This window comes from Populus alba, chromosome 5 (assembly GCF_005239225.2).
Source record: "Populus alba chromosome 5, ASM523922v2, whole genome shotgun sequence".
NCBI lineage: Eukaryota > Viridiplantae > Streptophyta > Magnoliopsida > Malpighiales > Salicaceae > Populus > Populus alba.
The window spans coordinates 2,237,617-2,262,845 of NC_133288.1; the positions used below are offsets into that span (position 1 = coordinate 2,237,617).

Sequence of the window (25,229 nt, forward strand, 5' to 3'; positions counted from 1 at the left end):
GTGGAGAAGTTTTTTTTTTTTTAATTAAGAGTGTGTTTAATAATGTGGTTTAACATGTTTTTTCAAACTAATTTTAATTTAGGTATTAAATTAATGTTCTTAGGTTTTTTTTTTTATGGTTTTGATGTATTGATGTTAAAAATAAAATAAAATCTAAAAATAATATCATTTAGATGTATTTTCAATCGAAAAAAACCTTTTTTAAAAACACTATGTACTGTATTAACAAGCACTCATTAAAAAGATTAATTAAAAAGGTAAGATGTTGAATAATTAAGCAATCTTAGATTTAATGATTAATTTATTATTAGACCGGTGCTTGTGCTATGTTGCGGGCACATACTATTTTTTCTAGTAATATTTTTAGACATCGTAAACATGTTTTTTTTTTTTTAAAAAAAAAACCTAATTACTTGGGTTATAGTTTTAACCAACTAAAATAAGTTGGCTTTATTTTACTCATATGGATACAAAGAGAGGCAACAATAGCAAACATGAATATATATATATATATAATATATATATATATATATATCACGATAACATAAGAAAAAAAAACTTTATCCAAGAACAAAAGGACATTATTGTTATTTTCTAGCCAATTAAATATGGAAGGACGAAACTAGGTAAAAAAAAAGGATAAAAACTGGTGTGAGCTATTTCGAGCTAGTATGGTAGACATTAATTTGGACATTAATGGGTGGGATAGTTTGGATTAACTTGGAAAACCTGTTTCTTAAATCATGAGACTGAGATAATTCAATAAAAAAAGAAATTAAAGATAACCTCAAAGCATTTTTTTATTATAAAAAAAAAAACAACGTCGAACAACAATACCAGAAAGCTGGTGTTAGCTATTTCAAGGCAGCACAATAAACATATAATCTAGACATTAAGGGGCAAGATAGTTTGGATTAACTTGTAAAACCTGCTTCTTAGGTCATGAGACCGAGATAATTCCATAAAAAAAACAAATTAAAGATAACCTCAAAGCCATTTTTATTAAACAAAAAACAATATCGAACAACAATACCGGAAAAGCTGGTGTTAGCTATTTCGAGCCAGCACGGTAGACATGTAATATGGACATTACGGGGCAAGATAGTTTGGATTAGCTTGGAAAACTTGCTTCTTAGGTCATGAGACCAAGATAATTCAATAAAAAAAGAAATTAAGGATAACCTCAAAGCCATTTTTAATATATATAAAAAACAAAAAACAACATCGATCATCAATACCGGAAAGAAAACTAAGAAAAAAAGATGTCAACTCCTATTAGCTTTTCAAACTCGTGAACCGGCTTATCATATCGAAAGCATTATACATAAAAAAATTATGAAGCCTAATCCCTAGGAAATAAAACATTGAAGGATGACTTGAAAAAAAATAGACAAAAAAAAATAGCAATTAAAATAATTAGGGTTAAAACCATAAGAAAAAATGAATCAAATGGCAACAAAAAATTTTCAATTTCAGAGTTAAATTGAAAAGAATAAAAAATTAACAAAAAGAAAAAAATCAAAAGAAATGAGTGAAAAAAAATACACAATTAAGGTGAAATTAATTTTTTATATATATAAAAGAGTAAATAAAAAAATTAAAAGAATAAGGATCAAATTAAAAACACCAATACATGATAAAAAAAACTGAACAATAAATACATAAATCACAAACTATTTTGTAAATAATTTAAAAAAAGCCATCAACAATAAATAAAAATTTAATTGGAAAAATTAAGTAACAAATGTAAATTAAGATATTTAATATCACAATACGAGTTATTTACCGGATTATGTTTAATGAATACATTTATAAAAATCAATTTGCAACAAAAATTGACACATACAAACTTATTAAATAAAATAAAAGGAAAAAAAAAATCTATGCAAGACTATACATATTAAAAATATTGTAAGAAAATAATTTTTTTATCTTTAAAAATAAATTTAATCTATATAAAATATAAAAACATTTATAGATGAATCACATCAACCTCAAAAAAAAATTAAACATACTCAATATAATTAAAAATAATAGCTATGTCAAAAAGGCTAAATAATGCCAAAACAATCATAGAGATGAGTTATTAATCAAAACATAAATGCAACTATTATTTTTATAAAAACATATAAAAATTAATAATTAAAAAAAAAACAGAATATAAAAAAGAAAAAGAAAAAGAATGAGGTCATGCGTTGTGGGACTGGTAAGCAAAGCCTAGCATCTGACCTATAAAAAAAAGGCTCGCGGGTGAACTTTTTTTTTTTTCCTGAAGTTAATGGGGCGGATGAAGTGTTATCAACCCCATTCTTTGCCAGAATAAATAGATGACTCGTTGGCTATCTTGACAGACAACACATCAACTATAATTGCCCAGAATCCAGCCATTATGGTGACCATAAAAACAAGATTATTAGTTTTTTCAACCCAAAAACTTATTTTTGACCCAAAACATCTAGGAAACACCCTTAGAACCTTATTTAACCAATTGATAGCCTCAAAAAATCACCATAAACCTATTATAAACCCGAAATCAAAAATCTTCTAGAGCATGTATCTATTTTTTTAGATGTTTTCAAGGTAAGAAAATATATAATCTTAATTCCTCTCATCATATGAAATCATTTGACAAAAATATCGATTGTTTAGTGGCTAGAATCGTCACAAACGATAACTTTTTCTCCCTAAGCTAGAATCTAGCAACTCATCTCCTCTTTCCTGCACTTAAAAAGAACTAAAAACAAGGAAAATGAGTTATGGTACCAAAATATTATGTTTAACAATTATATAGACCGACTACCTAATAGCTTAAAAAGACGAAGAACAAAAATGAACTTTTCAAATAAATTACAAACTTATTACCCATATTACCCATGTTTTTCGCTTGAGCCTTTTCTTTCAATTCAACCCTCACTCCCAAAAACACATGTAATTGGGCTCCATTTTGGGTTTAAAAAGGTATAATTGTATAAAAGAAAAGTTCAAGGATTAAATTTAATTTTTTTTAAAAAAATTTACTATTACAATCTATAATGAAGTGTAATAGAATAAACAGTAAAAAAAGCTACAATAAAAAAGCTACACGCTTTATATATTATGTTAATTATATCTTGTTGTTATAAAGTTTCCATCAAATAAATTTATATGTATATATTATATATAATCTGATCTTTATGTTGATCTCAGCAAGGATTTGATTTGGAATAAAATCTCCTAAAATACATTATTGAATAATTAAAAGAGTATATAAGTCATGCGTTTGATGTGTAAAAATTAATTAGAACACTTTCTTTGCATAATCGAAATTAGTTATGCAAATTAATATTTCTACTTGCTTATGATTACATACACAACATAACACGATTACCTAAGTACTAGATTACTAAGCCCATGGTTAAAAGTTACCATCGCTAAAAAACCCAAGAACAAGGACCTAAATTTTCAGGCCTATATAGCCACGAATCAAACCACGAAATTGGTTGAAGCATTAGTGTAAAGCTTAACACTAGTTCCTTGATATGCAACCCAGATATTGTTTTACTTTTAGAGTAATTAATTTAAAATTATTTTTGAAGATTTAGTTGAAAGATTCTATGATGGTAAGGGAGAATTAGTGTTATTTTATTAGTTATTTTCGTAGGATTCATTTTGAAAAAAAAAAAAATACAAAAGAAGAGAGAATATATATACTATGTGACTCACAAAAATAACAAGAATTTGTCTATCTATGATTTTTCTATTCTAATTATATCTTTTTATTTCTTTAAAATGAGCTATATAAAGTAACTAATAGGATACCACTAGTTGTTCTAGGAGCACCATAAAATTACTCGATTTACCTAATAACTTAAGTTTTGAACTGAGATTGTTTTTAGATATGATATCAGAACCTAAATAGTCAAATGGTCATGAATCCAAATTATGCCAACCCTTGTTCTATCACATTTTAAAATCTAAGTTTTGAGTTTGGATTGTTCTTTGATATATGATATTAAAACCTAAATAATCAAATAATTACTAGAATTCGAATTATACCACCCATTCTTAAGTTTGGGTTTGATACTGTTATCTGATTATATGATATTAGAGCTTAAATAATCAAATAATTACTCCATCTAATTACATTATAAAAATTAAATATAAATTAGTGATGATTTAAGTAAGTTTTAAATTTAAAAGGTTTTTATTTGAGAAAATATGTCAGCAAACATTATAAAACTATTCTTATAGTATTATTTAACAACTTAAAATTTTTTCTAAATCAGCCATTTTTTTTGGATAATTCTTAATTATTAGGTTAGGGTGGGGAAATTTTCACATTGTAATTTTATTCCTCGTGTTTTTTTGGCTGCCTCTCAAGTGAAACTCAACCCAATAGCGCTTTTAACTAAGGTTCTAAGATATGACACTATCTCAAGTGAAAGCCTTTTGAGCTTGAAACTTGTATATGCTTATACTACATTAGGCTTATTTTTTATCAAATAAATAAGGATGTTGAGATTTCTCGAACTCGTGATTACTTAGTTATCAAGACTTTAATACCACGTCAAAGAATCACCTTAACCTAATAGCTTAGCTGTTAGGTAAGGTTTTACAATATAATTTATATTATTTTCTAGCACAACTTGTGTTTAATTTTTGGGTTTAAAACTTGCACAGATCTACACTACCTTGTGTTTAATTTTTATAAAATAAATAGAGATGGTGAGATTTGAACTCATGACTGCTTGGTCATCAAGGCTCTGATACCATGTCAAAGAACTATCTTAACTCAATAGTTTAAACTTTTATATAAAATTTCATGATATAATTTATATTATTTTTTAATACAATCTAAATAACCATGAAGCACAAATTTGTTGGAAAAAAGATTTAAAAGGCCACACAAAAAATACAAAAAAAAGTCTCTAATTTATTACTGCCATATCCTTTACTAAGAAAACTATGACGATGACAATAAATCTATGCATCTCTCAATACAATGAGCAGTACTGCCTCCCCCTGCTTTCCATAAGCAACCTTCCTTTATCTATCAGAAACCATATTTTGATCCTCCTAACCAAAAAAACACATCAATTTAGGGCAATAAAGTGATCATGAGTGAATTGAAATATAAAATAATCCTTACAATTTGAACTATAATTAAGCTCAATGTTAGCATAGATCATGCATGTGATTTAATTTTACTAATTGCTAATCTTTTGAACAAGCAGACTTGTTCTTCTTTGTCCATCTTCATCATGATAAACACACCAGCAGTCAATTTCATCATCCTCAACAAAGCCATTACTGGTGGCAATCTCTGTCCATCCAACCTTACTTAGCTGCACCGTCGACTGGCGACCATGACGCTGAAAACTCACAGAAGTAGTGGCTGAAGCTGGTGTATAAAGCTTAACACTAGCCGATGAATTTTTAAGCTCTAGAAGGTGCTCCTTCGACCTTTTCCCCACCAAAATCAAGCCCAGCCAAAGATCACTATGAGTTAATTTCTTCCTAAATAGATAGTGAAATTCTCCATCTTTTGGATGATTCTCGAAGAGGGTAAGCTGGGGTTCCGGATCTGCCATCTTTTCTGATTCCTAGCAAGCTTTTTGCAGGGAGGTAGGTGTGTGTGCTCATCACACATGTCTTCGTCTGAGTACATTGAGAAAATCATGAAGGACATACTTACACATGCAAGTGATATGTAAAAACAGTTTCTGTTGCTTCACACTGGTCATGAAAATTCAAATTTTATTTGTTTTTGCTTGAGTTGGGAGGGATTTTACCTTTTTTTTTTTTTTTAAAGCTTGGATCACCGGGTGGCTTGGACCAACCATTTGTTAATAAAATAAATGATATTATTTTATCATTTTAATTTTTAATTATTTTATGTTGATATGATCGGATTTAATTAGATTAATCACAAGTAAATCAAGATTGATGGGATGTATAATTTTTAGAATTAAATTGAATTTAATTCAGATTAGGCTATGGATTATAAGTTTTCCAAATCATCCATAATAAATTTTACATGAACAAAGCTAGGAATAAAATCATAATTTTACATGCACAAATTATTAAGTTTTTTTTTTATATATATTTTCAATAGTTCACTCTTGAAAACCTATTGTTTTTTGTTTTTTTTTTAAAATTATTTTGAGGTTATGCTGTTGTGCGTAACCTCAAATAGCCACACCAAATTATTTCTTTTGGGGAAGTATTTATTCTCCATGCCCTTATCTCATGAAACACATACATTGAAAATATTACTTGGCTGTAAAGAGCATTTAACAGAGAAATTCAGTAATCAAATTCCCTTGATCAAATTCTCTGGTCCAGCTTCGCTCTCTCTCTGTCACAAATCCACTTTAAATAAGATCTCTTCATCAGAAAAGCAAAACCTCACAGAAGGGATAGAAAAACTCTTATGTGTGTTTTTTTATGTGTTTCTCACTGTTGTTGACTCATGTAGGGAAAGCAAATAACATCCAACCGCGAATGAGTCTGAATCTTTGATGCAGAACAATGTCACTGAACATTGAATTTTAGTAGGCAAGTAAGCATACAATTGCAATTAATATCCATGTAAGAAAAATGGGAAGATGGGAATCAAGAAAAACAGGTATATACTCCTACTATTTATCATGACAATGAAGAATAAAGTTTTATTGCACCTCATTAGCTGATGATGGTCGATAGGGCAACAAAGATGGTCTCCTGTTTTGAAAGCTCCTCAACTTTAGCGGGCTCCACACCAGAGATTTTCGTTGCAGTGCAACAACTGTTGGGTGCTTTGGCTTCCAAGAACCTGCTTGTGCTGGAGGACTCCCCATGAATTTACTACTGGTTCTCGTAACAGTAGGTGTAGTCTCTGATGCAGTCCTGAACTCTGGCAATGGAGAGAACAGCTTTGAATTCCTTGGCTTTCTTGTGTCCCTGACAAATGACTGCCTGCCAACTACATTCCCATTTTTATATCGCGAGGTTTGAAGTGGTGTAGTCATGTTTGAGGTTGGCTCTGAACGATAGGTAGCAATGGATACCCGTCTCTTAGGCTGAAAAACCTGTGCTGACATTGGAGGAGGAGGTCTGACTGCAGCAGACATACGTCTGGGTTTCATAAGGCTTTTTGTATTTGCTCCTGCATTTGTGGTTCTTGGATTGTTTTCTTTGACATGTATTGAAGATAAAACAGAACCAGTTTTCTGTTTTTGTAGAGGTGGCGGAGGCATGAAATTGGTGATTTTTCGCAACGGCATCCTCAACTTTGAAGGACACAGAGGTGGGTTCTTATCTACTTTTCTGTTCTCTACTACTTGTTTCGTAGACTGAGAAGCATCAGCGGCGAAGGCTCGTGTTTCCTGCTTTAGTCTAGTTTTTCTTTCCTCACCTAACTGATTCTCAAGCTCTCGAACCTATTGTAAGAAAAGTTATTTGTTAGTCTACAAAATGACTTAAAAATGCCATTTAAGGGACAATAAAAGCAAAAGAAAAACGAAAAAACAGCTCCAATAAATTTTCCACATGTTTCATAGTAATAATAAATAAATAAAAAAGCATTAAATGGAGCTCAAGCCATCATAATTACCTTTTCTTGGAGAGTTCTGCAGATATGTTCTCTAGCAGCAAGCCTCAACTGCAATGATTGAAAGCTATCCTGCAACTTCTTTGTTTCCTTCTCATCATGCTTTAACTTTTCTACCTGATTATTTGTAATTAAAAAAGGAAAGAAAGAAGGAAAGAAAATGTGAAACAAGATAAAAGAAACTGAGACAAAAGAAATTTCATCAAATACTAGCAGTTTATGTATACCATTTGCTTGTATTTGAAAAGTTCAGTGAGATCAGCCTGTTTGCGGGCAGGACCACTTTCAATTCCTCGCACTCGACTCGCAAAATTTAGTGAACAAAGCGTCTCTCCAAGGTCAGTAGCACTTGGACTTATTTGGACAAACATCAAGGTCTTACAATCTCCTCCTGCATTCATGTTTCACTTAGCATCATTTACTGACAAACAAGACAATAAGAGTGACTGGTAACCATAAAAAATAGTAAACTTAATACTCACCGAGAGAGCTCTGTAGCATATGGGTTAGCTTTGAGTTCCTGATCGGAAGAAAACAAATATCTTCATTAATATGGTAATTGGATAGCATTTTACAAGAGTGTCTGTGTGAGAGAAAGACCTGTAAGGGATGTGGCCAGTTTTAGATGCGAGGGCAGATATAACATCACCAAGTGCTGAAAGAGATTTATTAATGAATTGCGATTCCTTCAATCTTTCACCTTCAACATCAATCTTTCCCACACGTTCACTACCAGCCAAATCGACCATCCATAGGTGACTTCTTGTCTTTTGTCCATCTATTAAATTCTCTCCTTTCACTGTTACTCGCAACAAACTACAGACCAACAATGTTGTGGTCATTAGTACTACCACTTCAATTAATCAGTATATTTCTTGAATAGTTAATTCACAGATCCAAAAAACTAGTTAGTTGCTTTTATGTGTGATCCATAAAGTATATTCATTCATTTTTACCAATGAGAACGGCTGCTAAGCTCATTAGCGCTGGTTGATCCAACAGACCTGGCCCGACTTCCAGACTTGAGTAAATCCCACACATCCTCTGTGCCAGTCACCCGAGTTTCAACAAGTCCTGGGACTTGTGTTCCTTCAGCTGTTTGTTTTATCTCCAACCTTTATGCATGTAAGAAAAACTAAAATTTCATCAAACTTCATTCATGTAACTCAATTTCTTATCGTTAGACTTTAAATCTTTCATACCAATGGGCTTCCAAATAGGAGTCTTGTACATAATCTTTTAAACCCTAAACCCAAGTAGATGTCATGCTTATCTACACTAGAGAGGAGCAAGGTATTTATTATCATTTGCAGATAGAGTGCTCAAATGAAAATTGGGCTAATACAGAACTTCCATGTTCCACTTTTCTTGTCAAATAGCCACACGCATGATGTTTGTACTAACCAATAGTTAATTATCATCAAGTAGCAAAATGATATAAATCAGAGCTACAGAAAATTATTAATATAAAATTTTTGCAACCAAAAAATTCGACATAAATGACTATATTTTGATTATCAGATCAATACAGTAGCAATAAAAGAGGAAACTAACTTTTTAGGCGGTTGGTTGGAACTATCAATCAAGAGGTCCCTTATCTTCTCATTGTAAACCTCCATCATACTAACAAAAAGACCATATCTCATAATGCCACTTCTCTCTTGAGAAACTCGGAACAACTCATCCAATGTTCTGTAGTTCACTCCTCTATTTTCAGGGCTGCCCTCCATAGTAAACGTCTTTCCAGTTCCAGTTTGTCCATAGGCGAATATGCAGACATTGTAGCCATCCAAAACTGAAGCAACTATTGGTTTAGTTTGTGCAAAAACAGCCTCTGCATATTAAAAAGACAAAGGATTAGATGCTTCAATTGCACAAATAATCTTTAACAGGACGTCTGCAGTAGCAATACATAAAATAAAACATCAGATCACCTTGATTATCCTCAGGCCCAAAAACATGGTCGAACTTAAATTGCTTTTTGGAAGAATCAGAGGAAATGATCTGCAACTCATTATCTTGGGAAGAGTCAAATTCAACTACATAGTTCGAACCATTTGTTATTTCGACTTGATTTAGTGGTCTGCATCTACAGAAGACCCTAATATTCCCTTTAAGCTCGATCACCTCATTGTAAAGCCTCTTCCTCTCAGACAACTCTTGTAGATACTTCTTTTTAAGAAGTTCATATTCATTACCTGACCAATATTTCAACTAGTAAACTATCAAAACCAAACCCCTAAAAAAAATAAAAAATGAAAAGAAGAAATAAATTAGTTTCACTATTGGATACTCACCGAGTTTTTGAAGGGTGTCTAAAATATTGGGGCCAAGAAAGGAATCCTTGGCAGTCTTTACTTGATTAGAGAGATTTGAGTGTTCTTTCTTCAAATTCTGAAACAACAATTAAATTCAAAGAAAGAAAACAAATCAATACCCCCATCAACATAATAATGCAAAATCCTAATTTACTAGCTAAAACAATGAAATTTAAAATTGCCTGAATTCTACAACTAAAACCAAGTCTTTTCAAGTCATCTATACGATACCCAACAACACCAAAGTTCAAAATAAGTACCTGAATTTTATCACTTAAATTGATAATTTTCTGCAAAATGGGCGGTGTTGGCCCCTGAGATGGGTAAACTTGTCGAATTCTATTTGATACGCTCTCCTCCTCCGAATTAATAGTTTCTCCTGAAAATTCATTAAAATCAAAATAACCTTTTTCAGTCAAAACAATTTCAATATAAAATACAAATGTCTACAGTTCTACAGCACCGAATTTGACTCAATTTAACTCTTTTTTTTTTTTCTCTTGATTAAAAACGACTTTAAAAATTTTAGAAACCCTAGAATTAAAAAGATAAATAAACAATTAAATTCAATCACAAATAAAATTAAATAATTCAAAATTACAATTTCTAAGTCTAAGCAGAAGCAAAAAAAAAAAAAAAAAAACTGATAATCAGTACTTAAACAAATAATTTATATATATATATATTTTTATAAAAACAAGAACCTGTATCGAATTTCGTATCTTCTACAGATTCAACTGAATTTTTTTTTAAAATCAATTTCAGAGAAATATTAATTAAACAAAGTGAAGCTACTTCTTCTAACCTGTGGTCGAAGAGAGAGAAGGGCTGGAATCGGAAATTTGAACGGTCTTGATACGATTGCATATCTCTTCAATCATTTGGACTGTCAGATCTGAGAGAAATCAAACAATTTCGATCTATAAAACAAGAACCATAAAAATAAAATAAAATAATTCAAGAATTTATGCGTATCGATCGATACAGAGAAAGAGATGGGAGTACCGTTCATGTTTTAGGGCTTGAAATTGAGAGAGGGAGAAAATTAGAAAGGTGAAAGATTTTTAGGGTTTAAAATTGGGAATTTGAAGCTTGAAATGAGAGCTGTTGGTTTCTAACGGCTATATGATGTTGTTTGTTTAGGTTTGGGATTGGGAGGGACGGAGCGTTTTAATTTGAAATGGGAGAGTTGGGCCTTCGGCTTGGATAGATAGAATGAATTCGGCCTTTGGTTTTGGGTTATGTACTGGTATGGTCTGATTGGTAACAGATCGAAGCCCATTTAGATTTTTTTTTGTTTTGTTTTTCTATTTCTACTTTAATTACTTATAAATTACTCCGAAGTCTTCTGAATATTATTAGTTGTATAATTATTTTTTTAATATAATAAAAAGTATTCGAGTCGTTGAGAACTACTTAATATTTTTATTAAATTCAGCCTAATGATTCAATTAAAAATTTTCTTAATCTACTTTTTACCTAATCAAAGTTTAAAATTAAAGTTCAAAGGCATCCCGTTATCCTGTAAAAAAATATGAACATAAAATTAAAAAAAATAAAATTAAGGAAAAAAACCATCAAACCTAACTTCTTGTCTGACTTTGATTTAAAATTAAATTGTGTAAAAATTATCTCAATAAACCTAATTTGATTGAAAATGATAGTTTTGACCCAAAACGGTTTGAAACTCATTTTTACCCTGGTCAACATGATTGACCTGTATTGACCTGGTGAACTTGGTTTTTGATTAAAAATAACGGTTTTGACCTAAGATAGCTCGAAACTCATTTTTTTATCTTGGTTCGACATGGTTTGACCTGGTAAATTTGGTTTTGATTTGAAAATGAAAGTTGATTCGAGAAAAATACATTCTTAAATTTTGAATTTTTATTTTATTTTTTTATGAACAAAAATAAAATAACATATAAGAAAATTATAAGAAAATTTTAGAGAATTCAAAATTGGGTTATTGCATATCCTAACTTTAATTCCAAAGTTTTCAAGCCGGCTACAAGGCATTTCAAATTGAACAAGTTTCCGAGGGGAAAAAATTGATGGCAAGGATTTCAAATGGTAATTATACCAGTAGAGAAACCTTAGCTCCCTTCAAAGAAAGTGAAGCCCTTTTGGTTAGTGGAAGGTGGGTTTACTCGTCAAACTAGTGATCTAGGTTATGAGATGAGAATAACCTAATAAAAAACAAATTTAATTTTGAAAGACCTGTGATCTAGGGCATGAAATCAAAATAACCTCTTAAAAAAATAAAAAAAAATTCGATTTAACCAGTATTAAAATACTAAAACTTGTGATCTTAATCATAAGACCAAGATATCTCTATATAAAACAAATCAAAACAAATTATGAAGCTCAATTTCTAACCGACTCAGTGATGAATGATAAAATAATAAAAATTAATTAAAACAAGACATAAAAAAACTATCCGAGTCAATTTGGGTTAACTCGTAAAGTACTATTCTCGGGTCATGAAGCCGGAATAACACAATAGAAAATAAACAAAGCAAATCATGAAGTTTAATTTCCAATCAACTCAGTATTAAAGGATGAAATAATTGAGTTTAATTTCCAATCAAACCACTATTAAAGGATGAAATAATCATGGAGTTTAATTTCCAATCAACCCAATATTAAAGGATGAAATTGAAAAAAAAAAAGATTAATAAAAAAACGTAAGTCAACCAGGTTAAATTGTCAAACTAGCGATTTTTGTCATGAGAGTGAGATAACTTTATAAAAAAATAAATTTAAAATTAAAGGATAAAACTAAAAAAAAACATTGATTGAAAAAAAAAAGCAAAGAAAAAAAAAGCAAATCATTAGTCCAATGAATAGTGCTTTGTGAGGAGAGGTATGATAAAAACCTCTCCTCTTTTATTTTATGGTTAGTACTAGATAATTTCCCGCACTACAATGCTGGTCAGATCAAAATAAGGAAACTGAATTCACAATCAGCCTAATGTTGAAGAATTAATTAATTGTTAAAAAAAACAATTAACAAGAAACACAAAAAAACAAACCGAGTTAACCAACGAAACCCGTGACCCGAGTCATGTTATCGGGATATCTTCATAGAAAGCAAACTAAAATAAATTATGAAGTCTAATTCTCAATTAACCCAATATTAATGGATGAAATTGAAAAACATGTGCATTTAAAAAGAACACAAAAAAACTTGAGGCAATCGAGCTAACCATCGACCCGGATCATGAGACCATGATAATCCTATAGAAAAAAAATTTTCAAAGCACAATTTTCAATCAACCAAATGTTGAAGGATTCAATTGAAAAGAATCAATTAAAAAAACATCCTGAGTCAACTCAAGTTAACTTGCCAAACTCGGATTATGAGACTAAGATAAATATATAGAATAAAATAAAACAAAATATTAAGTCAAATTTTCAATTAACCCAATGTTGAAGGATGAAAAAAAAAATTCAATTAAAAAAAATAAAAAAAAACTCAAGCCAACCTTGCTAACCCGCAAACTTGTGACCGGGTCTTGAGACTACAATAACCCTAGTAGAAAGCCAATAAAAAAATAAATAAAGTTAAATTTTTTAATCAATTCAATGTTGAAAGATGAAATTGAGAAAAAATCTATTAATATAAAAAAAAAATAACCCAAGATTCAACCGACTAAATTTAATTTTTTTTTTGATAATTATTATTTTGTTTGTTCGGGGACCTGGTTATGAATCATGTTAAAGTAGGAGGATAAATATATCCTTTTCATCTCTAATTCATAAGAGTATTTGGTTTCATGTTTGATTCAATCCAATTGAGTTGCCTCATATTTGTATAGAAAAAGAAAAGGAGAAGATCATGAGTTACCAGTGTCAACGAGCGAAACCATGCATCCATAGCATTACGTTGCCCTTTCAAATAGAAGATGATTAAGAGTTTGTCAAGCATTTTCCATCAGTTTTAGGGTTTGGTTGCTCAGGCTCGTTGACCAACAGTGGATGGACTCCACACCCAACCACCACATCAGTAGCTCCCCACGGTGATTTGAATTGAAACGAGGCCTCCTTGAAAAAGCACTTAGAGTGGACACTCCAAATGAACACATGCTCCCTTTCCCATAAACTCCTCACCTTTTCTTCATATATTTCGTAGAAGTAGGAACTGAGATCAATCTGGGTTCCATCTTTGCTTATCAAATGGCATTCACATTTAATATTAACGGGACGCCTTTCCCCACTTTGGCCAAATGAAACAACAGCGCATAAAGTGAAACGACGATACCAATGAGCTGGTTGCCGGATTTTTACTGTTGATCCTTCTCTATTTTTATAACTAAACCACTCCGGGACTTCCGACCCAGGAATACACAACCGAACTCTAATGGGCTTACCATGATATTCCTGCACCGAAGAGAGTGAGAATGTGAGATACATATAAAAAATTATCATGATTTTTTTTAAATAAATCAAGATCAAGGGAGGAAGAATTCACTTGAGAAAACAATGATGTTGTCATGCGTTGAATTCGTAAACGGGTAGCACTCATAATTCTAGTGCGTGAATTTTGATCTAGTTGGAGGCATCCAGAGAAATTGAATTCCTGAGAAGCAGCATCATATTCTCTATCACCTTGCATGAATATACTTGCTACAGATTTTAGAGAGATACAACCTGATGCGATTAAAACTTGTAGAGTCGATGAAAGCTCTGGTAAACATCGAAGCCGCTTGCAATCATCTAAATAGAGTTTACTTAGCTTAGTAAGGTGCTTGATGCTGGCAGGTATCCTCTCAAAATCAATCCCAGATAATCTTAATTTTGTTAACCACACCAAAGAGCCTAATCTCTCTGGAGTTTTTAACACACGAGAATTTCCCAAATTTAAAAATTCATGGCAGCCTAATTTATAGGTGGATGATGCAATTTCTTCTACTTTCTGGAATCCACTCAACATATAACAATGCTGTTTGTCAAGTCCTTTAAATTCAAGATCAATTATGTTGTTTGGAAGACTCGCTAGTTTTAAGCAACCACTAAGATCGAGCGTAGTAAGACATCTCAACTCGTCAATGCTGTCTGGTAGACTTTCTAGTCCTGAGCAACCAGTAAGGTGAAGCGCATAAAGCCTTTTCAACGTGCCAATGCTATTGGGTAGACTTGTTAGTTTTAAGCAACCACTAAGATTAAGCATAGTAAGACATCTCAACTCGCCAATGTTGTCTGGTAGACTTTCTAGTCTTGAGCAACCATTAAGATTAAGGGATTTAAGAGATTTCGACTCGCCAATTCTGTCTGGTAGACTTGTTAGTCCTGAGCAATCATGAAGATTAAGCCATTCAAGAGATTTCAACTCGCCAATTCTGTCTGGTAGACTTGCTAGTCCTGAGCAACCATTAAGATTAAGCGATTTAAGAGATTTCAATTCATCAATTCTATCTGGTAGACTTGCTAGTCTTGAGCAACCACTAAGATAAAGCAATTTAAGAGATTTCAACTCGCCAATGTTGTTTGGTAGACTTGCTAGTCTTGAGAAACCACAAAGATTAAGCACAATAAGATAGTTCAAACTGTTAATATTGTTTGGTAGACTTGCTAGTCCTGAGCAACCACTAAGATGAAGTGTATCAAGACATTTCAACCTGTCAATGCTGTCTGGTAGACTTGTTAGTCCTGAGCAACCAGTAAGGTGAAGCTTAGCAAGACATTCCAACCCTCCAATGCTGTCGGGTAGACTTTCTAGTCTTGAGCAACCACTAAGATGAAGCTGGTAAAGAGATTTCAATGCGCCAATGTTGTTGGGTAGAATTGCTAGTCTTGAGCAACCACTAAGATGAAGCGTATCAAGACATTTCAATTTGTCAATGCTGTCTGGTAAACTTGCTAGTCCTGAGCAACCAGTAAGGTGAAGTTTAGCAAGACATTTCAACACCCCAATGCTGTCAGGTAGACTTGCTAGTCCTGAGCAACCACTAAGATTAAACGATGTAAGAGATTTCAACTCGCCAATGTTGTCTGGTAAACTTGCTAGTCCTGAGCAACCATGAAGTTTAAGCAATTTAAGAGATTTCAACATGCCAATGCTATTTGGTAGACTTGCTAGTCTTGAGCAACCACTAAGATTAAGTGATTTAAGAGATTTGAACGCGCCAATGCTCTCTAGTAGACTTGCTAGTCGTGAGCAATCACTAAGATCAAATTGGTCAAGAGATTTCAACATGCCAATGCTTTTTGGTAGACTTGCTAGTCTTGAGAAACCACTAAGATTAAGCGATTTAAGAGATTTCAATGCGCCAATACTGTCTGGTAGACTTGCTAGTCTTGAGCAACCACTAAGATCAAGCTGGTCAAGAGATTTCAACACGCCAATACTATTTGGTAGACTTGCTAGTCTTGAGCAACCACTAAGATTAAGCGATTTTAGAGATTTTAACGCGTCAATGTTTTTCGGTAGACTTGTTAGACTTGAGCAACCATTAAGATCAAGCTGGTCAAGAGATTTCAACATGCCAATACTATGTGGTAGACTTGCTAGTCTTGAGCAACCATGAAGATTAAGTGATTTAAGAGATTTCAACTGCTCAAGTGGCTGTAAATAAAAAAAGAGGCAATGTAAGAAAAGATAAGCGTTATGAATAATTTCAAAAATGTCCTATATTCGAAAAAGAAGGATGATAAAGCATACCTGGCCTTCATTCCAAAGTTGTTCAAGCTGGCTACAAGGCATTTCAAGTTGAACAAGTTTCTCAGGGAAAAAAATTAATGGAAAGGATTTCAAAGGGTAATTATACCAATAGAGAAACCTTAGCTCACTTGACAGAAAGTGAAGCCCTCGTGGAAGGTGGATTCCGACCCTCTTTCCATTCATAATTTGCTCCTTTGAGGGATCCTTTAAGAAAGGTGGGTTGTAGATTTTGAGCAATCTTAAATTATACATCCCTTCAAATGCTGTAGGAGTTAATGTCAATTGATCTTTAGTTGCATCCAAGATGAGGGATATGCTTTCCACTTTTGATCCAGTCCCCTATTTAACAAATTAAAGCAAACTGTAAATCAGTATATATATAACAAATAAAGAAGAAGAAAGAAGAAGCTGGCCTTGATATTTATTCTTGTTCAAGGCTACATCTCTTAGCTATAAACAAGAAAGTCAAGAAACAGCCAATTAAATCACTTGGAAACGTTACCTGAGTTGTTAATACACGATAGATATCATCAGCCTCCCACAACCTGCTACGTTCTCTAGGGTCAACGTTTTCTTGGAGGACAATTTTTTTCCCTAGTTTTAGGAGCACATCATGCATCTTGATCTTGTCTTGAACAATTTTTATGAGACACATATCAGCGAGACGATCTATCCCACTTCTTTCTTCAAGATCTAGTGTTTGCTGGAGAAAATCCTTCTTGCACCGTCCAAAGAAACATGCTATATCAAGAAATATTTTCTTTTCTGTCTGATCTAATTCATGATAGCACATTTCCAAATGTTTCTTAATGTCCTCGCCACCATTTGTTCTTAGCTGTGCCACCTTACTTTCCCAGTATTCAACACCAGTCTTTTTGTATAGACTGGCACCTAAAACCTCCAGAACTAATGGAATGCCCTTAACACAGCTTACCACAGTTTTTGATAGCCCAATATATTCTTCTATGGGACGATCTTGTTTAAAAGCATGTAAGCTAAAGAGTCGAAGTGCATCGTCTTCATCTAAAATTTTAACCTCGTAAATTCTGTCTTCATCACATGCATTTTCAAGAACTCGCCTATCTCTACTTGTCACAACGATTCTAGTTCCTTGGCCAAACAAACCATCCTCTCCTATTAAATATTTTAAATGTTGTGGATCATTGACATCATCAAGAACTATGAGGACTTTTTTTCTTTGAAGCATTCGCTTAATGGCCGAGGGTAGCACTTTTCCGTGTATTTTGAGATCATTCTTCTCTAATACCTTGCCAAGAATTTCCTGTCGTACATGATCTACTCCATGCTTCCGTGATTCTTCCCTAACATCTTGGAAACAGCAATGGCCTTCAAATTTACTACAGTTTCGATGATACACAGTTTCAGCCGTTGTGGACTTACCTATACCACCCATCCCCCAGATTCCCACGATGAGCACACCGGTTGATCCAAAGGATAGTAATGATTCGATGTCTTCAACGCGTGATTTCATTCCAACAAGGCGTTTTGAATCAAATGAGGGTGACAGCTCATGGTTCAATTTCTTTTGAATGTCAGTAACGATTTCCTGAATTAGCTTGGTCTCATCCCTGCAGTGCATAGTAAATAAAGAACAAAGACATGCTGTCATAACCTAAGAAATTTTATCATAACATCAAACACGATATTGATTCTCGAACAAAATGGTTTAAATAAGTTGGGGTTTAATATGCTGTAACTAAATTAATAACTTACTTAATGACGTTTGAATCCCAGCCCTTGAGATTAGCTATTTCTTTCAAAGCACGTCTCCAACTCTCTACTTCTTCAGAACTGCAATCTCTTTCATGCTTGCAAAGTGCATCTCCATAGCTCCCAGTCAGATTTTGAACATGGCTTGGATCAAGTCGGTAAAAAACTGGTAAAACCACCTGTTGTTTGGTCTCCATGCACTCAAGAATCTTGGAGAGTTCCCTCAAACAGAAAGTAGAATCTGCATAATTTTCAGAGAAAATGACTAGCGAAATACATGACTCTTCAATCCTTTCCAAGAGGGCAGGCTCGATCTTTTCTCCTCCATCAAGTTTATTATCGATGTAAGCATCAATTTGGTTTCGATCCAAAGCATCATAAAGATGACTGGTGAAACTATTGCGGGTGTCTGTGCCTCTAAAACTGAGGAACACATCAAGCTTCAAATATGGAGTAGTGGGAGAAGAAGTGGAAGCCATATTTTTATATGCTTGATATATGTAGAAGTAAGCTTTCTACTTGTGATAATTTTTCCCTGTAACAAGCAATAAGAAAACAAACGATATAATTATTCAAAGACTAGCTAGTTGAGATCTTAATTACACCTGATAAATAAAGAGAGAAGCTAGTTGGGAGAGTATTTTATATCCCATAAATAAAGGCTAAATATGATCAAACAAGAGTGTATTAGAATGATCAGACAATAAGAGAAGATCAAAACAACTTAAACGATGCTATAGCCAACTCACAATTAAGGGGGGGAGTTCACATTGATCCTCTCATCATCTTTATTTCAAACACAGTATTGGAGGGTTTCTTGGAATCTGTATATCGGTAGGTACAAATTCAGAAACAGTCCTTGACAACTCAATATCTCATAAACCTTTCTTCAAAAAAGATTTTCACAACCCATTAAGTAAGCCACAATTAGCCAGGGAAATTCCGGAATCATTTAAAGTTTGATTTTTAAAGTGTTTATTTAAAAAATATATTAATATAATATTTTTTTTATTTTTTAAAATTATTTTGACATAATTCAAAAACACTAAACAAATCTAAATTTTAACAATACTAAACAAATCCAAATTTTAACAAAAATTAACAAAAATCAACCTCAATTCCAAAAGATTAGTCATCTATCTTCTTTTTCTTTTTCTTTTTCTTTACTTAGCGGTGAGGAAAAGTTGATAGTAGCAACTTTTCCTCACCGCCAAGTAGCAATCATTTTTACAGGACGCTTGACTTGCTGTGTGCCCTTTTGATTTTTGAACACATCCAAGCAGTAATTTCCTGGTGGTCTTCCGGAATCTTTTTCCAAACAACCCTTTTTAGACCATGATTGAAGTTTCGAATGAAGAATTTACTACTTTTCTCTTCACATATGATTCAGAGTTTTTAATCCAGACTTGGTGTTCAATCTGGAGCAAGGCCTGTGTGCCACCAAGGCTTAGTTTTTCACTGAAAAACTTGTTGAGATGATAGCTTCTATTCTTTGCTCTTTCCTTTGTTAAAAACAGTTTATGGAACTGATGCTTTGTAGGTGGCAGAGAGAGCATTGATCTTGTGGAACAATGATCCCATCGAGAACTTGATCACTCAAAATCAGTTTTTATTTCTTTTCTTTCACCTTTTGCATTTTTCTTAAGCAGCAAGAAAGAGACCAATTCCAAGTTAAAATAGATTTAATGCTGCCACCTAACTGTTTAGAGGGAGAGAGAGGGAGAAGAACACATTATAAAAACAAAACCATCAAACATTTTTTTAGGAAAACTTGCAATAACTACTAAAAGTTTTGATCATACTATTGCTAGATCACATTCCATAGAGGACGGCAAGATTTCAGTTTGCATGCAACTATCTGTGTCTTCACCCAATTCTGAATTAAAAAAAGTAACAGTAATAAAAAATAAAGCATTGAATCATGATTGGACAAATATTTAATTTATAGTTGATAGGTGGATGGATAATTTGAGGTCTTGTTGAAGAAATTTAGAAAGCATATTGAAAATGTGATTAAGGCTGAATAAATTAAAGATTTGAGGACCAACATGGACAAGGTTGTAAAGTTTAGCGGTCCAATTTTGATAGATGCTTCATTAAGAAGAAAGCTGAAGATGGGGGCTAAATGGCAAAAATCAAAGAATCCAAGGACCTAATTGTACTTTGGATGGGCTTAATCAGGTGCTAAAATGAAAGAGTAATAAGGTTGGAAGTTAATTTGGCTAAAAGTGGAAGAATTAATAAGTCTTAGGGACTTGTTTGAACATTGGATTAGTTTAATTAATACAACGAGGGACTTAATTAGAGTAAAATAAAAGTTTGAGAGTCAATTCGGTTAATTGTGTTAATCAATTTACTTCTCAACTCGCCTTGTGCTGATTATAGAGAAATATCAATTTTTTTTAACCCCATAAATGTTTCCAGGTGGAGCTCTAAATTCCTCAACGCATAACATAAATATTATTTTTGTTAAAGCAAGCAAGGAAGAGGAATAAACGATGTAAACCTTGATAGCTATGCCTCAAACATCTTATATGTGCAAGTGCAGGCTGATTATCTGATAACATCTCACCAAACTCATTCAACATTTATCTGATTATCTGAGTATCAGCAGCATGATACCGAAGCTGTATACGTCTCCTCTAACTGATACTTCATTACTCTGTCCATATTCTGTTTACAAGCAACAAAGCACTGTTAGCAAAATGAAAAAAGAACAAATCATTTTGGTCAAGGTGAATGAAACATGCGATCTTTCATGCCAAAGAATTTAGAGACTTGCTAGCCTTGAGCAACCTCTAAGATCAAGGTTTTTAAGAGATTTCAACATGCTAATGTTGTCTGGTAGATTTGCTAGTCCTGAGCAACTATTAAAATCAAGTATTTTAAGGGATTTCAATGTGTCAATGTTATCTGGTAGACTTTTTAGTCCTGAGCTAAGATCAAGTTTTTTAAGGGATTTTATTGTGTCAGTGTTGTCTGGTAGACTTGCTAATCCTGAGTGACTATTAAGATTAAGCGATTTGAGAGATCTCAACTCGCCAATATTGTCTGGTAGACTAGCAAGACTTTCACATGAAGATAAGTTTAATCTAACAAGTTGAGAGAGGCACCCAATTGATGATGGAAAAGTACAGAAACTCTCGAATCTGGGAAGCTCTAGTGGGTGTAAATAAAAAAAAAATTAATGTAAGAAAAGATAAATGTTACAATAATTTCAAAATTGTCCTATATTTGAAAAAGAAGGGTGATAAAGCATATTTACCTTGCCTTCATTCCAAAGTTGTTCAAGCTGGCTACAAGGCATTTCAAGTTGAAAAGGTTTCTCAGGGAAAAATTTTGATGGCAAGGATTTCAAAGGGTAATTATACCAGTAAAGAAACCTTAGCTCACTTGAAAGAAAGTGAAGCCCTCGTGGAAGGTGGATTCCGACCCTCTTTCCATTCATAATTTGCTCCTTCGAGGGATTCTCTAAGAAAGATGGGTAGTAGATTTTGAGCAATCTTAAATTATACATCCCTTCAAATGTTTCTTAATGTCCAAAGAAACATGCTATATCAAGAAATATTTTCTTTTCTGTCTGATTTAATTCATGATAACACATTTCCAAATGTTTCTTAATGTCCTCGCTACCATTTGTTCGTAGCTGTGCCACCTTACTTTCCCAGTATTCAACACTCCTTTCATTGTATATCCTTCTATGGGACGATCGATCTTGTTTAAAAGCATGTAAGCTGAAGAGTCGAAGTGCATCGTCTTCATCTAAAATTTCAACCTTGTAAATTTTGTCTTCATCACATGCATTTAAAAGCACTTGCCTATCTCTACTTGTCACCATGATTCTACTTCCTTGGCCAAACAAACCATCCTCTCCTACTAAATATTTTAAATCTTGTGGATCATTGACATCATCAAGAACTATGAGGACTTTTTTTCTTTGAAGCATTCGCTTAATGGCCGGGGGTAGCACTTTTGTGCGTATAGTCATATCTTTCTTCTCTAATACTTCACCAAGAATTTTCTTCCCTAACATTTTGGAAAAAGCAATGGCCTTCAAATTTACTACAGTTTCGATGATACACAACTTCAGCCGTTGTTGACTTACCTATACCACCCATCCCCCAGTTCCCACGATGAGCACACCGGTTGATCCCAAGGATAGTAATGATTCGATGTCTTCAACGCGTGATGCCATTCCAACAAGGCGTTTTGAATCAAATGAGAGGGACAGCTCATGGTTCAATTTCTTTTGAATGTCGGAAACGATTTCCTGAATTAGCTTGGTCTCATCCCTGCAGTGCATAATAAATAAAGAACAAAGGCTAAGACCTAAGAAATTTTATCATAACATCAAACACGATATTGATTCTCGAACAAAATGGTTTAAATAAGTTGGGGTTTAATATGCTGTAACTAAATTAATAACTTACTTTAATGACGTTTGAATCCCAGCCCTTGAGATTAGCTATTTCTTTCAAAGCACGTCTCCAACTCTCTACTTCTTCAGAACTGCAATCTCTTTCATGCTTGCAAAGTGCATCTCCATAGCTCCCAGTCAGATTTTGAACATGGCTTGGATCAAGTCGGTAAAATACTGGTAACACCATCTGTTGTTTTGGTCTCCATGCACTCAAGAATCTTGGAGAGTTCCCTCAAACAGAAGAGCAATGAAAGTTATAAAGAGAGGAGGCAGTGGGAAATTAGCTGAGATCTTAATTAATTACAGAGTCATTTTGAGCTAAAAGGGAAAAACTCAATAACATATATAAACAGCATGCATGATGCTACAGCAATGGCCGAACAAGTGGAATCTAACCCAAAACAGAGAGAAATTAATGGACGAATAGAAAGAAAGTTGTACCAGTTATTAATCAAGGGCAGCTTGTTGATCTTTAACCCTCTGTGTGCCTGATATATGTCTTCTTTCTCTCCAATGTGCCATGGAAGAGACGTTGAGGTCAGTTTCCTGGAAGGAATGTGTATAACATCAAACTACTATATATTGTTTACTACCATACGCTGAGCAAATGGAGATTATCTAATTAACCAATTATAAGTTGGGAATGAAAATTAATAATTTAATAGAGTACTCACCAGACAAAGACTCAACATTTTTTTGTAATTAATTATTTTAAAAAGTTGAATTAATGGAGGAATACGCGGTAATTATTATCTCCAACCAAACCCCACAAATTGTAGAAAACATTGAAGCGCTTACAGCCGGCAGCCGGTTTATTAATGTTATAGTGTTATAAAATGTTTTTTATTTGAAAATATATTAAATTAATATTTTTATATTTTTTAAAATTTATTTTTTACATCATTATATCAAAACAATCTAAAATTATTAAAATAAATTAATTTAAAATAAAAAAGAAATAATTTTTTTTTAATACTTTTAAAATACAATAACAAACAAACTTTAAATTAAAAAAAAAAAATTGATTGTGAAGATGATCAATTAAATTCCTTGCTTCATACCACGAATTATGTGGATGAGGGATTTTTTAGGAGAAAAAAAATTTGTTCACTCCCCTTTTGTAACATTAAACTCTACAATAATCCCTCTATTTCACTTTCTAAGTTCACTTCCTTGTCTAAAATCACAAACACCTGATAATGTTAATAGAAATTTAGAACAAAAAATTGAGAGAAAATATGACTATTTGTCATCCCGACCCGGTAATCATTCAGCCAAATGGGAATCATTTAAAGTTTCATTTTTAATTAAAGTATTTATTCAAAAATATATTAAAATAATATTTTTTATTTTTAAAAAAATTTATTTTTAATATCCATAAATAAAAATGATATATAAATACTAAAAAAAATTTAAATTTTAACGAAAAAAGAAATTTCAACCTCAATTCAAAACTGAATTAGTCATCAATCTTCTTTTCCTTTTCTTTACTTTTGTCGGTGAGGAAAAGTTGAGGTGGGTTTCCAGGAAGGAATGTTTATGGTTTTAAAATATCAATCATTATTGTGTTTAACGCTAGCTGGGTGACTTTAAAGCGTCGTGTACGCGATGCTTGACTTGCTGTGTGCCCTTTTGATTTTTGAACACAGCCAAGCAGTCATTTCCTGGTGATTTCCTTATGGATACTGGTGGTCTTCCGGAATCTTTTAAAATAGAAGTGTGTTCTTTTTCTACTTGAATGAAAGATCATAAATGTTTGTAAAACCATTGTTTTTTCAAAAAAAAATTCTCGATAGAATTAGTGACAGATTGTGTGGAAATATCGATGAATGGTATACCAACAAAAAGCATTCCATCGATGAATTAGTTAGTAAAATTTCCACTGACAGAGTAGTGTTAAAATACCAAAACCTGCAACTTTAATATCTCTATAGAAAAACAAATATTTTTTTATATAAAAATTAATTTTTAATTGACTTAGTGTTGAAAGATAAAATAAAAAATAATAATTTAAAAAAAACATAAAAAAAACTATTTGAGTCAACTCGGGTTAACTTGTTAAGCATGATTCTCCGGTCATGAGGCTAAAATAACACAATAGAAAGTTAACAAAACAAATCATAATGTCTAATTTCAGATCAACCCAATATTAAATGATGAAATTGAAGAAAAAAATTGAGTCAACCGGGTTAACCGTTAGACCGGCAATCTATATCATGAAAGTGAAATAATTCAATAAAAAAATAATCTAATATTAAATAATGAAATTAAAAAAAAACATAGAAAAAAAGAAGCAAATCATTATTTCAATTAATAGTGCTTAGTGACAAAGGGTACAGTAAAAACCTCTCCTCTTTTAATTTAAAGTTAATACTATATAATTATCTAATATTGAAAACTCAATTCCTAATCAACCTAATATTAAAAAATAAAATTGTAAAAAAAAATTAACAAAAAACATGAAAAAACCACTCGAGTCAACTTGAGTTAATCAACCTAACTCGTGACTCGAGTCATGAAGTCGGA

The 25,229-nt window shown here is 32.5% G+C and overlaps 1 protein-coding gene across 5 annotated transcripts; it reads right to left on the reverse strand.

Moving 5' to 3' along the window:
* Nucleotides 1-6,496: 6,496 nt before the first annotated feature.
* LOC118045109 (kinesin-like protein KIN-14S) lies at nucleotides 6,497-13,890 on the reverse strand. Of its 5 annotated transcripts, none has more exons than XM_073409075.1 (12): nucleotides 13,739-13,890; nucleotides 10,694-10,783; nucleotides 10,149-10,267; nucleotides 9,868-9,964; nucleotides 9,505-9,768; nucleotides 9,125-9,404; nucleotides 8,527-8,685; nucleotides 8,171-8,299; nucleotides 8,053-8,090; nucleotides 7,798-7,961; nucleotides 7,574-7,687; nucleotides 6,497-7,400 (listed from the first exon to the last, which is right to left on the reverse strand). In XM_073409075.1, the coding sequence occupies exons 1-12, from the start codon at nucleotides 13,758-13,760 to the stop codon at nucleotides 6,651-6,653; spliced, it is 2,226 nt and encodes a 741-aa protein (XP_073265176.1). In that variant the 5' UTR covers nucleotides 13,761-13,890; the 3' UTR covers nucleotides 6,497-6,650. The 5 variants fall into 5 exon arrangements, with proteins under 5 accessions (XP_073265176.1, XP_034909547.1, XP_034909556.1 ...); XM_035053656.2 differs by having other exon boundaries at nucleotides 8,171-8,386; nucleotides 13,739-13,888; XM_035053665.2 differs by lacking the exon at nucleotides 13,739-13,890 and adding an exon at nucleotides 10,894-11,045 and having other exon boundaries at nucleotides 8,171-8,386.
* Between the last annotated feature and the right edge of the window lie 11,339 nt (nucleotides 13,891-25,229).